Here is an 18894-nt window from a genome sequence, read left to right as displayed (position 1 = left end):
TTACACAACAAGTGTCTTTATGAGGTTGGACCCCATACACAGAGAATGCCAAGAATAATTAAACTGAGAAAAAGTATAAAAACTATGAAGAAGACCTCTGCTGCCCACTGACTGTTCTGTACCCCTGTTACCACTAGAGGGCGGTCAGAGGGTATCATATTAGTCAGGTTCAGCATATATCCCAGAGTCCAACCTATGTCAGTGTCCGCCACCTGTAAGATAAACATAACATTATTTACATGCTGAGTTTAAGATTTGAAATGTAAATAAATTCTATTTTGTACACAATAATAAAGTGGCACTGATACTGTAAGCATAACTGCCGGCATTTCACCACTTTTGCACTAGCTAAATTATTTGACAGTGATTTTGCATTACAAACCTGTTTTTGAAAAGAGATTTTATCCCAGTTTGATTCAAATTTATATCCTTTAAGGAGAATAACCATGATATAATTGGCTGAAAAGCAGTAATCTCTGAGGTACTTCTCTTTCACTTTTGGATATTCTGTCACAAGCTGAAATAGGGGAAAATAATTATACAGCAATTGCCCTTTACCAAGCTCTACCATGCTATCAGTACACCCACAAAATATTGAGAGATATGATTACTCACTGTCTCCCAGGTTTTGTTGCAGTAAGAGGCAATAGTGGAAAATACATGAAACAACGAAGCCCTTGGTGCAAGACCAAGGAAGTCAAAGGTATAGAAGTATGCAGAAAAAGCCTGAAAATGGACATGTAACTATTTTTTATAATCATTGTTATATGTTAAGCATGCACTCTTAATCTTGACAGCAAATTAGTTGTAAGGCATGGCTGCTCTATTTCTAATCTAATACATGCAATCACTTATGTTAATTAGTTTAAGCATATGTCTTTATTTAGGGAAAATAAAAATCTATGATGGATTTTTTTTATATACAATTTTACCACTTGAATGACTATTTTGAATGATAAGTCAAACAGAAAACACTCACAAAAAATTCTCCATTGACTGGAGGTTGGTAAACTCCATTAAAGCCACAGTCTGGGTAAAGAGAACAGTTTGTCACATCTACAACCTTCTCTATCAGTGACGTACAAAGTGCAGAATCACCAGTCCCTAAGAAAGTGATCTGCACTAAGGGGTCATAAGGGGTTGGCTTAACCACACAAGGAGATTCGTAAATGTCCCCCAGCTTTAATGTCAGATTGTAACCCTTGTGGTAGCAAGGATTGTCGACAGTAGAAGAGGGTCTAGAAGTCTAAAAGGAATAAACAGACACAGATGATCTTAGCTCATTATAACTAATATTTATCAGTTACTGAAAATGATTAAAAGAAAAATCCAAGTATACTGTGTAATATTATAGCACACAAAAACTTTATTATATAACTGTCCACATATTAAAAATAATGTTTTTAATTAAAGGTTTATCTTATACTAATCTTACAAACTAGAACTATTGTAGGAAATACTTTTGTATTAATAGCATTAAATGTCATTTTACAATCTTCAAGCTATCTGAAGTTAGATTAGGCGAAGTATTTATAGCCTAGTTAATTCCCTAACCATTATTGTCTATAAAGATTGTATGATGGCAGAAAAATTGCTTTAGAGGTAATTACAGAGAGTAACCAGCTACTTATTGTACTGTTTATGTAGAATTGTGTTATCATTGTTTCTAAGAAACCTGAACACTCACATTCTGAAGATATGCCTGGAGTTTCCTCAAGGCTTGATCTTTGCCATAGCACAGGTAACTGTGTGAGTACAACTTATACCTGTAGCTATAAAGCTGGAGGTCAAAAGCCAACTGTGGGTCTTTGACTGGATCTTTTGGTATGAAGGAAATCTGTGTGGATGCACCACCTAAATCCAGAGCTCCTAATATAGTCCCAGCTTTAGGGTGAATCCATTTACCATCAAATGCATACTGTTTTAAAGGAAAATTGTTTTGAATTGTGTATTCATACAAATATCAAAACTTTGTCCAATAATACAGATAGAAATTGTGTGCTTATCATACATAATTTTTACCTTAATAAAGCCCTCTAAAAGATAATTGATAGTGATCCAGCCATAGGCACCCTCCTCCATACCAGTGATAATTCTTGCACCACGAAAATCGAAGGGATAGCTCTGCATAGTTTTGGTCACCTCCTTAAGTATTTCTTCCGACTGAGTTTTGTTTTGTAAACTGTGGAACATAGAGGAAAGATATTAGGTGTGATTTTGACACTATATATTTATCACACCCATGTGTTCATTTTGAACATCCATTCTTCTGGGAAGACTTTCCACTACACTTTGAGTGTGACAGTGGGGATTTGTGTTCATTCAGCCACAAGAGCATTAGTGGTGACTAACCACTGATGTTGGAAAAGGAGACTTGGGGTAGAGTCAGCACTTCAGTTTATCTTGGTCAACATGAGCTTGAGGTAAAGGCTATGTGCAAGTTATTAAAGATTTTTTACAATTATACACTGGCAAATAGTGTATTTATAAAGCTTACTTTGGACAAGGGCAAGTTTGGGCTTCTTAATTCCAGCAAATGGAAATTTAGAACTACAATATACAATAGCATCTCACACAATTGTGTGCTTCCAACTATAAGGAAAGAGTTTGAGGAAGAACTACATATGAGTTTGATGATCCCCATACATGTGGTTATATGGTGCATCTCTGCTTTATAGGACTTTCAATAACCTAAAAAAAGGTTATATTACTTTTTTTTCAGTTTTAATCTACAAAGACAAAGATTTTTCCAGAAAACTGTAATATTTCACTTTGCTCTTTGGTGAAACATTTCCTCAAGTAATACATAAGCTTTGAAATGTCTCAGAACAGATCTGAAATTTGTTCCTAGATCTCACAGGTTCAACACCATTAACAATACTATTGATGTGATTATCTGTTAAATTCCTAAATCTGACTAGTCAGGAGGTACAGATTATTATTTTATAACATCATGGCTCTAACAATGGTAATGAATACAAGACCACTGGTTTATAGAAAAATAATCAACAACATAGTGGTATGTTGTTGCCAAAGGTTTTTTAAATTCTTATTAATGCATTGATTAAACTTTTTCCCAGATTTGGTTTATGTCGGTCAAATTATGTCCAGAGAATGACTGTCACCTGACTGTCAGGTGTAATGAGTACATAAAAAAACGTTTATGCAAAGAATGACACTTTTTATAGGCATTTACAGCACGCTGGAAAGAAATTCTATTAAACCTTGGCTAATATATATTTAAGCTTAAACATTTTCTTAATCTTTCTAGAAATAAATGCTCAAAATCAGTCTACTTAAAACTCGTTTTAAAATCAATCTCATAAAAATCACATCTTTAGCGTAAATAAATACATTTTCTAAAAATACCTGGAATAAAAATATATTCCAGGTAGTTCTTTTACTATCAATGTTTGCAGTATTCTTATATACATGGAACAACTGATATCCAATTTATTCCTGTGAAATAACTTTACTGTTATCACTTTACTGCAGTTAAAATCAGCCAGTTTCTTGACCTTTCTATGGAAATTACTAAGAAAAATTGCAGCTTGTTTATGTTTTTTGTTGGTGAATGATAGACACTCAACTTTATTCAAGTCTAATAACAAGCATTAAAATCATGTTATTTACAAAAAAAACCCACAAACTGCATTTGTGTCTAATTTATTTCAAGAGAAATTATAGCTGTTATGATGTAAGTGATACAGAAAAGAATTAACATGTTTAAGCGATGCTACAAAAACATTAAATGTAACTATATACAGATATATCTTAAAAATGAACAATAAATAAATGAATGAATGAATGAATAAATAAATAAATAAATAAATAAATAAATAAATAAATAAATATGATTTGTCAGAAATAAAAAATGCAGGGGCCATGAAACACCACCATTTTGTTATTATTATATAACAGAGGTCCGTGTTTTGTTTAATGCTTTACATAACAAATGGTTTATTATTCCTTTAGATTGGTGATATAATATTTATTTCAATGGCAAAATTTGAGAAATGATTTGAAATTTGAACAACATTAACCGGCATGAAACAATGTGTACATAATAATTCCAAAATATACTCAGAGCCCATCCTTCAGTAAATATATAACAAGCAACACCGGATTCTATTTGGCATTAAGAATGGCATTAAGACAAACAAATTATATTTGCTTTTGTTTAATGTTGCACTCTGGAATCTGTTTGCAAATCTTAGAATAATATTATAATAGAATAATATTTTGTATTTATAATTACATGAAGACTAATTACATAAAAAATATAAGCATTAAGAGCTACACAAATGTACTAGAAATAAAGGTGACTTGGTTGAAATGTATAGTGATCTGTTTTAGTGCAAACAGTGGCAGATGTTAATAAAGTATTATTAAGGAAGAGACTCTCACCTAAGAAGTCTCATGCCTGCTGTTGCTCCCAGGTAGACCGGTGTTTTACTATACTGACTTGCAGGGACTGTTGCCGTTGCAATATCTAAGCATTCTCTTAAGCTTTGTCCAGCACCAGAAGGATTTGCCACATAGCTGGATATACCATCACCTAAAAACAGAGAATTGCACTCATCCAGTATGTTTGGTGCGTTAGTATGACTACAGATGGGTAAAAACAACAAAAACAGTAAAAGAGACAAAATGGTATCCTTCTGCTCAACAAATATTCTACCAATTTCTACCTTTTACATCACAGGTAAGAGTCTGAGAGACAATTCCTGTGTCATTTTCTTTGTTCCCTGGCCACTGATACAGGAAGAGCGCTGTGTGTGAGGAACCTGCATCAAACACCATCCCATACTGAAAACATCAGACAAAAGCAAATCATTCACTTAATTCTATACTCAAATACTAAGAGATTGTTATTACAGTTAAAGCCACATATAATGAGAAAGTAAAAAAGTATGCTTTGAGCTTTATGACCTGCGTTGAGTATGACAGTTCTGCGCTCTGGCGATGAACAAGGGTAAGAATTAGAGCAATGATGGTCATGCATGTTATAGCCACCACTGCAACACCTAGTAGCAAAGGTTTTAACTGCAGCTTCATATCTCTGTACAAATAGACACACACAAGCATCCTGTCAAAATTGGGACAAATTTAAGAGGAAAACCTTGAATGATAATTTTAGAAATAGTGAAATACTATTAAACTACCTTGTCAAATCATCTGTTTCTATATTCAATGTTTTAATCAATATTTAATTATCAGCTGTAACATACAAACAAACTGACTCCACAGTGAGTCACAGGACACCACTATGAGTTAACTATTAATCCTGAGTACAAGAGAACTATGCTAGTAAAATACTGATAGGAATAGTGTGCGGAAAGTCAATGAAAAAACAGAGAAAATAAATCTTTGCTTACCTTGTGTAAACCTGTAGTTTTTCCCAACTGTAGTTATACAACAGATTCACACAGGTTAAACGTGACACACGTGGCTAAATAGCTCAATACACACCATTCACACCTTTACTTCTCAACCATCTTCTGCCAACTGAACTAATGCTTCCTTCTTCCCAGAGAGCTTCCAACTAAACACACACGTGGACACATGCACACACCCTGCTGGCTGCTTTAGCATTGTATACATAATAAACATTGTAATATCGATTTTGAACTGCCCACACAGCTTGTTACCAAAAAAAAAAAAAAACCTTGATGGATTTTACATGTAAAACTATTTATAATATTCACTACATATTATATACCAGTAATGTTTTACCTGTTTTGAGATAACAATGCTGAATTATAAAAATGTCAAATTGATTATGTCATATATGTATTCCTGGACCATGTATATATACTCAGTATTCTTCTACTGAACAAAGAGATCAGGCATGTTAGCCTTATTTCTATAGTGATTACTTTGGAAAATATTTGTGCAATAATCTCATATCTCCTTTAAGATAATTTTCCTCAGGATCCCACTTAACATTCCACAAAAGGTGTCCTTCTACTTGAGTACCTTTGACACAAAGAAAAGGGCAATTTCCTCCAGTCATGCTCAATTATAAATTAATGCTGAAAAAAGTGAATAATGGGAAACGTATCATAAACCAGATTAAATTTCCAATATGATTGTACTAGTCAGCCACCTGAATAGTGTGCTAAACCATGCAGTTCGGTTCTCACAGAAAACACAATGAAACACACATAGGCATTCCTGAAAGCCTTAGAAATAGGAATCATCCGAGAATACACAATACATAGAAATACAACTCTTAGAAAGGTTTGTTGGAGTCTTTTAAACAAATTGTATTAAAAAGAAAAAAAACACATTACATCTTACCTTGACACCTACCTTTACACCTATGTTTCCATTCAACACTCCAACACTCCATTAAAACACCATTAACACTTAAAAATCTTATACGCTTATATAATCCAGTGTTGCAGTCAGTTTAGGTTTGAGTTTAGCCTGCTCTCCAATGCCTTCATTCTTTGCTAATTTTAAGTGAGTTTATACTAAACATGAACAACCCAACATGAAACCAACCCAACCTTGGAAGCTGCCAATGATTTAAATGTGTTATAAAAAAATCTAAGGCAAATTCTTGCAGATAATTTTAAAGGATATCAGCAAAATATCTGTTTTTATCAGTAGGCCTTTAGCAAAGGGTATTTCATGGAAACTTTGACCCAGAATCATTAAACAGTGATTCAAAACATTAGTATGACTGGTAAAAACTGAGAGATATTTCTTGCACCTTATAACTGCTTAAATAATACAAAAAAAATTTAATTTCTGCTCTTCAAAAGACATTGCTGTGTACTGAATTAGGCATTATACATTTATTATTTAGTGTTCCACCCTGACCAATGAGGCATTTTGTCTATTTTATTTTACCTTGATATGTTCTATTGTAAAATGGTTTACTTATACCAAGATAATGCACATGCTCGCAATATCCACATTCTGAATGGATCTTTCATTTTAATTAATTAACCGAACAATTAACAGAATTAATAAATTATTCTATAGCAACAACCTTATTATGTATTTGCAGAGGTGGGCCGACAGGGCCTTCTCACTTACTGACTTACGTTTAAAAAAAAAACATTTTTGTTCATTGATATCTATTAAATTTCTTTTCCCGATAGTCTATTCTCTTCATTTCATAATGTTTCTCTTGAGTGTGCTGCTGCAAGGAGTAGCACCACCAAGTGTAATTTTACAATGAAGTTTCTATCCAATCAGATTTAAGCCATCACATCATGTTTTGCTGTAAGGCCAGCAGAAACGAACAGCACGGGCTTTTGGTTACTTCAAATTTAGCTTGAAGTTGTTGCTTTAAACAATCAAACTGCGTTTTGGTCACTCCAAGGTCCCCTAGAAGGCATTCAAACGAGTTGACATTACCACATCCATTGATTGGATGGTGTGCACTATTCAGACGCACAACCAGCATCTACAGCAAACTGCACAAGCTCTAATATATTTGTGTCAATTTAATAGTCTTTTTTTTTTTTTCATTCCACAGTGGCTGACAGAGGGAAGAAATTGATTTGGTCGCAAATACCCTTACAAGAAAATTCATCAGAAGGACTTTTCAAGAATAGCAGGAACGCTGTGCCATCATAATTGCCCAGAAGGTTGTTTTGATTGAGCTACCAACGTTTTTGGGTGCTGATGTACTGAGCGAAATGTCTCCAGTGAACATAAAAGTGTCAAGACTGGATTTATTTGATATGTATTTATTGATTATTATATACAGTACATAACATATTGTAACATTAATATTTAATCTCAGCTAAATGTACCATCATGTATTCAAATGTACCAATCCTACACATCTATATTAATCAACTTAGTCTTAATTAATATTGCATGACAAAATAAAATATATTTAAAAATACACTTTAATCACACATTAAAAATACTAACGTGTTGTTGTTATTTCATTTTTAGATTAGATAGCAGACGAAGGAGTGGTTTAGTGTGGGTCTGAACTTGGAAAGTGGTATTTGGGGACGTGCTAGAGGGATAATTACTAACATGGCACACCTGAGCCCTGCTGCCCTGCACATCCTAATGTAATTGTGTTTTATCTTGCGTCTGTATTTCACATAGCTGCCTCAAGCAGATTACATCAAGTAAGGTGATAAGCTGCAACATTTGTGTACAAAAAACCCACCATACTAAGGGGGCCAGCACAAATAAAAAACTAAAACGCAATCCTATACTAAGGCGAATGATGGTTAAATGATTGTTAAATGTTATATGAGTTTTATATGGCTTATATGAGTTACAAGAGTTTATATGAGTTTCTTATAATGACCTGGGTTTCGAATCACTCAGAATCTAAACCATTATTAATAGCATTTTATAGCACTATGTAGTCATCATATGACTTTCTGTTAAAGGTCCTATGCAAGAAGGTATCAACGTGTTAAAACACCACCCTGGTGGCTACAAGTAGTAAAATAGGACAACTCCCTTCTAAATGTTCTCCCACATGCACATGCTGGAAAACAAACTAGTGACAGTCATTTCCTACAAGTCCCACAACAACACAGAGAGAATGCAAGTTATGCTGCACTTCATAGTTACTTTATAGTTATAGTCGTTAAAGTTTATTGGCATGAAATATCTTCAATAATATTCCTCAGGAAAATGTAATAAGTGATGAACTGGAACTCTATGAGTGTGTTTTTGTCTTAACCCTTGTTTTTCAAGGTTAGTCTGTGAATCTTTTAGGAGTTTGACCAGCTTAAGGCCACTTCAGAAGATGAAGCAAATTTATTAATTTCCAAAAGATATTACATATGATAAAAGATAATGACAAGAAGATACATTTAAATATCAACTGCATAAAAATGCAAAACATGTTAGGACATCACAGGGCATCATTTATACAAACATGTTCACACCAGGGACAGTGTAGAGAGAAAATGCATAGTTAAAAAAAAAAGTGACAAGACACCTGCCTCATCCAGTGTCAGTGTCATACACAATCTTAGATCAATGACAATTTTTTGTTTATTTAAGTTTGGTGTGTGCTTTATCTTTATCCACAAATAATGCTCTTGTAGTACTATATAAGCAATTCCTTGATAAATTGCCCAGGTTTTCACACTCATGCAATTTTAGATTCTCAGGTACACCTTATTATAAAACAATGGTAATGATGTCATATCTACAGTTGTCCAACTATTAATTATCTCTTTCTATATGGCAGCCCTGAGGTCAAACTTAAACCATGGAATTTTCCATGAATAACAGAGACTATTGCCCTCAGGAGTGAAGGTGAGAATCTTGAGACTTTGGTAACTTGGCAATTAGCTTGTACTTGCACAAGGAGTGATGTAGGTGCATCTGCTATAGTAAACAATTCACAAATAAGTCACCACGTGTTCACAACAGATCAATGTAATTTTACTTTTGACACAATGTAATTTTTTAAAATTAATTTTTGCTACCAACTTGTGTTTTTAAATGGAAAATAAGGTTCATAATTTATATTTAGGCTGTTCAACTGTAACACCCCTAGTCATTATTTGTCACTCTCATGCAAACTATTGGAGAGAGCCACTAATGTCAAGACTAAGGAGTACAATGAGGGAGACAGTAAGGAGGAGGGAGAGAGGCTGTGACTCTCCAGTCGAACACAACTCATCTGTCTTTATCTGAGGAAAGCTAGAAAGTTTAAACTGATAGAGTTGCAAGATTGGTGGCCAGAAGGAACTCTGGAGCCAACAGTGCACATTCTCCTCTGCTGTCAGCATGACTGTACCACACAGAACCCCTACCATTATAGTTTTTTAATATTTATTTTACCTCTCATATAGCCTATTTCCTGTTGCCATATGAAAACAGGTGCATGCTAAAAATGTCATGGCAAAATACAACACACTGGAAAGTTGAGTCTTATTTTTAGTTGACCCTTAATAAGCAACCAAGCACCAAAGGCCATTTCTTGACAGAACCACCTACTGGACTAAAGTTAAAAAAAAAAATGCTAAATATGCATACATCTCATCCTCCTCATTCAAATTTTCTCCAATATTCAACAAATTTTCTTTGAGAACTGTCTGATCAAAGGTGATATTCAAAACTGTTTTGCATGTGCTGGCAATTGGAAAAAGCAGGATGTAAGGGTGTATCTCAGCAACGCAATGACATAACATAACAAAACTCGATTAACATCTACAGAACTACACCCTCAATGTACTCAAAAGGTTTTGTAGGAGTGTCACAAAGACCAATCAGCTTGCTAGTTACAGAAACATAAGTTAATCAGGTTATTCTAAAATTTCTTGGCCTGGCTATACATAAACAATTGACAGTAGTTTTTTTATGGTATAATGTTACATTAATAACAAATGTCAAGTATGATCATTTTTATGATTATCTGTTGTATTAAAGGCGTATTTTTATTATTATTATTATTATTATTATTATTATTATTATTATATAAAGAACAGCACTGTGTTTTAGTAGGAAATTGTACACTGAACCTTATTTATGCAAATATTTTACTTTGCCAATGAGCCACTTTCCCCACATGTGCTTACTTACTGGTTTACATCCCCATATGGTTAGCATTGCCTCCTCACAGTTCCAGTGCCCTTTGCTTAGGGACTGTGTGTTGTTTTGCATGTTCTCCTCATGTCTATGTAGGTTTCCTCTGGATTCTGTTTTCCCAGTGTCAAAAAGTCATGCAAAGTGGAGAGCTGGCTATATTGAAATGCTTATAATAGTTTGTTTGTGTGTATGTGTGTGCAGGCTGCACTGTGATGGCCTGTCCTCCCATCCCATCTGGGTTGATTTCTCACACCTCACACCAACTGTTAGAAGAAGAGCTTTTATTTTTCAGGAATACATTACAGCACAGTGAAATACTTTTTTGCTCATATACCAGCAATTTGAACCACAGACCTTTCAAGCAGTAACCCAGAGCCTTATCCACTTAAATACCTCTGTCTGTGCCACTGTTCACAGTATATGGTCTGGACCAACTTTGATCCTGACCAATATAAAAAATCAACAGCCTGGGGTGAAGTTCTTCACCAAGTATTTTCACCAAAAGTCCATTTATAGTCTTCTTCTTCTTTTGGCTTCTCCAATTAGGGGTCGCCACAGCGGATCATCCATCTCTATACTTCTCTGTCCTCTACATCTGCCTCCTCTCTTTCTCCTTCAGCCAACAGTAGCCCAATTTCCACCAGTACCCTGTTGGCTAACAATACCTGTGGCGGTCGTCTGTATCCCGGGCCTCGACTGATAACAATACCTGTGCTGATTTGTGATCTGCATATTTGATTTGCCATGTTTTACTCTGGATGGACTTCCTAACTCAACCCTCCCCATTTATCCGGGCTTGGGACCGGCACTAAGAGTGCACTGGCTTGTGCAATTTTATGAGTTGCTCAGTAGGTCCTGGTTCCATAATCTCAAATGGCTGCATAAGACTGTAGAGAGGAACTCTTATAATCTTACATTCCAGTGCTCATGGTAGTTCTCACCCTCAGTGTTCTGTATTATATAAAGACTATAATCACACTCTTGATTTTACACAAATGAGGATGGGTTCCCCTTTTGAGTCTGGTTCCTCTCAAGGTTTCTTCCTCATAACATCTAAGAGAGTTTTTCCTTGCCACAGTTGCCATGACTGCTAATCAGGGATAAATACACATCATTCAACTGTTGAATTCTGTAAAGCTGCTTTGAGACAATGTCCGTTGTGAAACACGCTATAGAAATAAACGTGACTTAACTTGACTTAATGGCTGGGTTTAAAAGACTTTTGATAGTAAATGAGTTTATTTCACGCTGCTCTTGTATCGTAGTCCAACTCCGATCGGTAGAGGTCGGTGTTATGCACACACAACACTACAGAAAATGTAGAAGAAGAAAAACATGCTTTATGATACTTGCTTACATGCCTGTCTTTAAAACTATGTGAGGTTTTACTTCATTCGGTTTCTAAACAAAGCGATTTTAATATCGTAAAAACTGCGTGTGTAATGGCTACACCAGCTGCACGGCTTTTCAGTAAACTTGACGGGCTTTTCGCTGTGTACAAACCACAAGGTGTTCACTGGAAACATGTCCGGGACACGGTAGAGACGAACCTGCTGAAAGGTATGGGTGCTGTGGTTCACGTACATTACATGATTTACAAATTTGCATTTACTGCAATCTAACAGACATGGCATTGCGATGATGTATGAATTTTGTAATATATTGCTATTCCCGCGACATTAATGTCAAATGTCACTTTCTCCCCGACCTGTTTATCTGATCTCGCTCTCTCTCTCTCTTTCTCATTTACGTTTTGCCGTCTGTGAAGTGCTGAATTCGTGTCCTGCAGCTCCCCAGCGATCTGTGGTCCACTTTCAGCTTTTACCAAGTGGAGACTGCAGTGGTTCCAACCAGCTCACTGTCACCAAATCCAATCTACCTGCTCTGTCTGATCATCCTCTGGGTTAGACTCCCTTTACATTATATTTAAACTGTTCAGTTCTGTATAGAAGAATGAAACACTCATTCTCTACTGTTTGTCCAGTGACAGGACCAAGGTTTTATAAGATACGTGTTGGAGTTGGCCATCGATTAGATGCATTTTCCTCCGGAGTGTTAGGTAACTATATTTTTAAAATAGTCATTAAATGTGTTTACACTGATATGATGAAAAAATAAACTCTCTGAATTTGTTCTCATGTGAATTGTATTAGGTTTAATAAAAATTTTAATGGTCCATGTGGGTTTCTACTGATGTTATTAGATTAGATTAGATTAGATTCAACTTTATTGTCATTACACATGTACAAGTACAAGGCAACAAAATGCAGTGTGGGTCTAACCAGAGTGCAATAAGAGCAAGTGCAGGATATACAGTGTTTACATGATTTACATAGTTAAATAAAATTAAATATAGACTATAAACAGTAATTGTAAATTGTAATATGTCTAGTGTACACCATTAAGGATCAATAGTACACCTTGTAGATCACATGTAGGTATCAACTGGATAACTATAAAGGCCATTAGGACACCAATAGGCATCCATTAGATTTCAGTGAGATCCTACAATCATTTATTTGGTTTCATGATAATGACTTAATCATGTACTTAAAACCGGTCGAAATGCGAAAAGATAATGTACACGCAGTATGTATATACAATATACATACTGGAAACCATTTAGTAATAACATTTGCCAGTTGTTTTAATAATTATCATCTGGTTTGTAATAGTTGTTGTAGTGTTTTTTTTGTTGTTGTTGTTTTAGGATGGGTACTCTTATTTTTAGCATCTTTTATTGCTTGTTTGTTTGTCCTCTTTGTTTTTTAGTTCTGGGTCTGGGTAATGGAAACACTGCCCTGGAGAGTTTGTACAGATTACATGTAACCAGGGTAAATATTAATATTGCTTATTGTATAGGTGTGTCTCATATCACCCTCAGGGGAATATGAAGGTGTTATTGTTAAACATTTAAAACCCTCTTCCAAAGAAAATATAGAAGGTTGGCTGGGTTTTAAATAAATAATACACTACAATTAATCAATACAGGCATGTCAGAAAGCTCCATATTTATTGCAACTGCAAGCATTTCATTTTAAGAACTGTTTGCATAGGCTAAAGCTTGACTCTCTTAAATATTTGTTCAATATAAACAGAAAAGCGAAACAAAACGTTTAATAATAGTTTAGACAGGAAGTTTGATTGGTTTATTGTTTGCAGGAGTACACACTGGAAGGGGAGTTTGGAATAGCTACAGATGATTTCACTCACACTGGACGAGTTATAGAGCGAAGCACATCTGGTAGTAATTCTTCCCTGAAAAATAAATAAATAAATGACTATCACAAATACAGATGTGGTCTAATGTTTACCTATCCCCTTTAGCATCTTCCTTTGACGTTTTTCCTTTATCTTTTGTTAGATCATGTTACAACTGACAAGCTAGAGAGAGTATTGGCAATGATCCAGGGAGCCAATCAGAAAGCTTTAATAATGTGAGTCACTCCGATATAAAATCAATATAATGTTAAATGATGCTGTACAAATGATAGATTGAAATGTGTTATAATACAGCAGTTGCAATACTTTGACACATTGCGTCTTTTATAAATGTATGTGTCCTGCATTTTACTCAGGTACTCGCAGGTGGACCTGAGCACTCAGGAGGCTTATGAGCTGGCAGTGAAGGGGCTGTTGCGTCCACAGGATAAAAGTCCTCCTATTTTAACTGGCTTACGATGTCTCCACTTTAAACCGCCTCGGTTCACACTGGGTAAGAACATCCATACATCTAAGCATACATCTATATTGCAGTGCACACTTCAGTGACAGCATTGCAGGCAAGATGGCCAATAAACAAAATACTTGATGGACACTAAATACGTGCTTTCTTGAATCTTCTACTATTGGTTCTTCCTGCCAGTCATATTGAATAAAACCTTGTTGTGTGTTTTTTAAAATGCTTTAGAGGTTCAGTGTGTGAATGAAACTCAGCGGTTCCTTCGGAAACTGGTGCACGAGGTGGGGTTGGAACTGCGTACTAATGCGGTCTGCACCAAGGTACGTCGCACACGGGACGGTCCTTTTAAAATGGAGGATGCTCTGACTCACCATCACTGGTCTGCTGATGATATTATACCAGCCATTGCAAACTTTCGCCATACTACCCGGAAAATCCGGAAGAATGACATTTACAGGCAAGCTGTCAAGCCGTCAAACTCAACAACACAGACTCCAGGCCAATCAGAGACTAGTCTGTTAGAGTCTGTAAACCAGGACAAAGCAGAATCACTGCAGAGTCCTTCTGCAGAACATCTGTTGACACCAAGCAATTCTAATGTCCTTTAATTTTGAAGGTGGATAAAGACCAATTATTCTATGGTGGAGATTTGTGTTCTGGCTTAATTATTGTATATTGTTATATAAGAGGGTCAAATGACAACCCAAAAAATACAGCAGAAAAAAAAAGGAGTGCTAAAAATATTTTCAATTCAATTGTAAAAAGATTATGTAAAAGAAATACACTTTGTCTCAATATTTGCAATAAACAATGCAAAAAAACAACGTTTTATGTGATCTTTTGTATGTTTTACATTTGATTTATTTATTTTAAACTTAATATTTAGACCTTTTATCAGATTTTAATGGTTTGTCAGAAGGTTTTGACATCATACTTTGTACATTTTAAATGTAGACATTTAACGTTTAATTGCATTTCCTGCATTTAAGTTATGTTCAGTTGTTTTGCTATCATTTGATCCTATTGTATTTATGTTGTGTTGATGATAAACAAAATTTTGACAAATGTTTGACCTGTGATGGTCTTCTTAATATGTTAAATATATATTTTTGTCCTTTAAAAATTAATAGATCTGTGATATTTACAGCAAAACATATTATTTCAATAACATTTACAGCGTTTTGGCAGACGCTCTTATGCAGAGCATGGATCATACCCATTTTATCTCTATGCTCATTGCCGTGTAGTCCACTAGGCGGCCCTCTGCTCATATACTCCAATATGCCATAAACACGAAGAAGAAGCTGTGCTCGAACTAGTTTGTAAGCTGCATATTTTCATTTCCTTTGCATTATTTTATGAATATTCTCACAGGTTTTGGTGTAGCTTGGAAGTAAAGCGTCTTTAGTTTAGAAAGCTCTAGATGTCATGTTTATAACCTTATATAGACAATTAGTTATAAACAGGTCACCACTACTGTAAACAAAAATACAGCAGAAAAAAAAGGAGTGCTAAAATATTTTCAATTCAATTGTAAAAAGATTATGTAAAAGAAATACACTTTGTCTCAATATTTGCAATAAACAATGCAAAAAAACAACGTTTTATGTGATCTTTTGTATGTTTTACATTTGATTTATTTATTTTAAACTTAATATTTAGACCTTTTATCAGATTTTAATGGTTTGTCAGAAGGTTTTGACATCATACTTTGTACATTTTAAATGTAGACATTTAACGTTTAATTGCATTTCCTGCATTTAAGTTATGTTCAGTTGTTTTGCTATCATTTGATCCTATTGTATTTATGTTGTGTTGATGATAAACAAAATTTTGACAAATGTTTGACCTGTGATGGTCTTCTTAATATGTTAAATATATATTTTTGTCCTTTAAAAATTAATAGATCTGTGATATTTACAGCAAAACATATTATTTCAATAACATTTACAGCGTTTTGGCAGACGCTCTTATGCAGAGCATGGATCATACCCATTTTATCTCTATGCTCATTGCCGTGTAGTCCACTAGGCGGCCCTCTGCTCATATACTCCAATATGCCATAAACACGAAGAAGAAGCTGTGCTCGAACTAGTTTGTAAGCTGCATATTTTCATTTCCTTTGCATTATTTTATGAATATTCTCACAGGTTTTGGTGTAGCTTGGAAGTAAAGCGTCTTTAGTTTAGAAAGCTCTAGATGTCATGTTTATAACCTTATATAGACAATTAGTTATAAACAGGTCACCACTACTGTAAACAATAATATTGGAGAAGTGCAGTGCATAAAATCATGCAGACACAGATCACATCAAACACGAATGAGAGGGAAAACAGGCGTGATCTCTGTGACATTAACTGAAGACATCGTTGTCACTGCCTGATGAGCTGGTTTGAGTATTTGAGAACATGCTGATTTCCAGGGAATTTCACACACAACAAGGCCTACCTGTCAACTCAAAGTTCAGACTTGCCATACTCCTCTGAATTCTCTTAACAAAGCGTTTCCACTTTGTTTTTCCTCACTAGTAGTCTACAAACTCTTGTGTGAACATCTAAATAAATCAGAAGTTTCAGAAATACTCATAGCAATCTATATTGCATTAACACTCATGCCACAGTTAACCACAGGTGGTATGTATATGTGTGTATATAATATATAAATATATTATATTAGTAGTTAGTAATTTGCTTAATAATAATGATGCCTGCCTAACATTTTCTGGTTGTAGGAACATGCGGGTGCCAGTGCGCTGGGTTTTATGGGATATTAAAGACACTCTCCTGAAGGTGCGCCGCTCTGTCGGAGAGCAGTACTGTAATGAGGCCATGCGTTCTGGACTGAAGATACCAGCCATAAAGATAGAGACCGCATTCAGGGAAGCTTACCGCAATCGCTCGCATCTCTACCCAAACTATGGCATTGCTCAGGGTATGAACGGTCAACTGTGGTGGACAGGATTGGTGAAGACTACCTTCTTACAGTGTGGGGTTCAGGACCCTGCACTGCTTGACACACTTGCCAACAACCTTTACCATAGTTTTTCTGGTCCAGAGAACTGGGAGGTAAAGATACAAATATGCTTAATTACTATTTTAACATTGAGTTAAGAAGGCTCACTGCTGTCTAGTTTTGTATCTTTGAATTTCAGTTCTGAAATTTAACAACATCAAGTTCAACGTGAACAAGCATCAGATGTATAAATCAGTAATCAAACCTTGCCCAAAAGCAGCTAATCTCATTTGAGTCTGTCTCCAGGTTTTCCCAGACTCAAATTCCACCTTAAAGTCCTGCACAGCTCTGGGAATGAAGCAGGGTGTGGTATCCAACTTTGACAGGCGCCTTGAAGGAATTCTTCAAGGATGTGGCCTCCGAAGCCATTTCTCATTTCTGCTGACTTCAGAAGAGGCTGGTGTAGCCAAACCAGACCCAAACATTTTTGTCCAAGCGCTGAAAAAATCTGGGGTGCCAGCCAAACACATAGTCCATGTTGGGGACCACTACAAAAACGACTACCTTGCCTCTCGATCATTAGGTATTCGAGGTTATCTCCTAGATCGGCAAGGACTCCAGAAACATCCGGATGTTCCTCCACAGCATCAACTGCAGAGCCTAAATGAACTACCAGAACGACTACTACAAGACACTGATTAAAAATGTTCACACATTTCGTCATTCAGTTAAATTGCCTGGATGCAAAATACCATTGTTAAAGATGTCTTCTGATCAGTTCAAATAGTTGTATATGTTAGTACTCAGTTAAATGTACTTTGTTTAGATTTGTTCAGAATCTTGCATAAAGGCCCTTTTTTGTTCTCTGATTTTCAATGATCAGAAACATGTTCATTTAAGAATAATTCATGTAATGATTCTATATACCAAAAAGAAAATTAAGCTGTGGGCTAAACATGTAAGAATGATTCTCCCACAGCTTATAAAACATGAAACAAGATTTCAAAAGTCGTTTGTTAATCTTCCAAAGAAATTCAAATGAAATGACACTGAAATAAAAGTTTTAAAAAAGCCTGAAACTGCTTTAATCAAATTCAATTTTATGTGTATATACATTGGCACAATGCAGCTTTATCCCAAAATCCCAAGTGAGCAAGGAAGAAATAATATTTAGACAGGAACAACTTGAGACATAAGATAACATAATAAAGAAACCTTAAGGGGAGCCAGACTTAAAAGCCAAAAAAGCTGAAAAAATGTTCAGTAGGAGAATATATAGAAGAAAAAAAAAACTGTTTTTAATTTGGCAAGTGTAAATCTTTGCTGTATTCATGTGGAGCCATCTACATCAGCAGAAAGTGAGTCACCAATGCAGAAAACTCTAGAACTAGAGCATCAGGATGAATAAGGTAGGTCAAGGAGTCGAGAAGAGCCACAGCAGCAGAAGTGAATTTGAATCTAGGTCTATGAAAATGGGCCAAAGGCAAAATTTTTAAATAAAACTAAAGGTAAAGAAATTTGGACAAGCACAGGTTGAAATAAGAAATAAGATGCATAACGACTCACAGACAGAAAAAAATTCTTGTGTTGGAGAAAACCTATAGGGATATGGCCAAAGCAGCAAAAATTTAATAAATATTTATGTAAGTGTATTAAAAAGATATTTAGTAAAATAACACCAAAAACATATAAATGCACCTCTGGCAGGGAAAATAAGGCTT

At 35.2% G+C, this 18894-nt stretch overlaps 3 protein-coding genes across 5 annotated transcripts; 2 read left to right on the top strand and 1 right to left on the bottom strand.

Annotated features, from left to right (window-relative positions):
- Position 1: 1 nt before the first annotated feature.
- Positions 2-5532, bottom strand: entpd8 (ectonucleoside triphosphate diphosphohydrolase 8). Its single transcript, XM_046846125.1, has 10 exons — positions 5379-5532; positions 4933-5062; positions 4692-4809; positions 4408-4558; positions 2023-2182; positions 1688-1918; positions 980-1246; positions 616-726; positions 383-517; positions 2-212 (listed from the first exon to the last, which is right to left on the bottom strand). Exons 2-10 carry the CDS (start codon positions 5056-5058, stop codon positions 18-20), a joined length of 1494 nt encoding a protein of 497 aa, XP_046702081.1. The 5' UTR covers positions 5059-5062; positions 5379-5532; the 3' UTR covers positions 2-17.
- A 6308-nt stretch (positions 5533-11840) lies between these two features.
- Positions 11841-15045, top strand: trub2 (TruB pseudouridine (psi) synthase family member 2). Its single transcript, XM_046856294.1, has 8 exons — positions 11841-12099; positions 12308-12442; positions 12524-12598; positions 13312-13373; positions 13702-13783; positions 13904-13976; positions 14118-14254; positions 14450-15045. The coding sequence occupies exons 1-8, from the start codon at positions 11982-11984 to the stop codon at positions 14827-14829; spliced, it is 1062 nt and encodes a 353-aa protein (XP_046712250.1). The 5' UTR covers positions 11841-11981; the 3' UTR covers positions 14830-15045.
- A 478-nt stretch (positions 15046-15523) lies between these two features.
- hdhd3 (haloacid dehalogenase-like hydrolase domain containing 3) lies at positions 15524-18261 on the top strand. 3 transcript variants are annotated; one of them, XM_046856320.1, is made up of 3 exons: positions 15524-15543; positions 16953-17286; positions 17480-18261. In XM_046856320.1, exons 2-3 carry the CDS (start codon positions 16957-16959, stop codon positions 17873-17875), a joined length of 726 nt encoding a protein of 241 aa, XP_046712276.1. In that variant the 5' UTR covers positions 15524-15543; positions 16953-16956; the 3' UTR covers positions 17876-18261. The 3 variants fall into 3 exon arrangements, with proteins under 3 accessions (XP_046712276.1, XP_046712268.1, XP_046712261.1); XM_046856312.1 differs by lacking the exon at positions 15524-15543 and adding an exon at positions 16237-16319; XM_046856305.1 differs by lacking the exon at positions 15524-15543 and adding an exon at positions 16396-16854.
- The last annotated feature ends 633 nt before the right edge of the window (positions 18262-18894 follow it).

This window comes from Silurus meridionalis, chromosome 1, assembly GCF_014805685.1.
Source record: "Silurus meridionalis isolate SWU-2019-XX chromosome 1, ASM1480568v1, whole genome shotgun sequence".
In the NCBI taxonomy this organism is placed as follows: domain Eukaryota; kingdom Metazoa; phylum Chordata; class Actinopteri; order Siluriformes; family Siluridae; genus Silurus; species Silurus meridionalis.
Note: the sequence above shows the minus strand (reverse complement) of the source record. Positions and strands in the feature narration are given on the sequence as shown.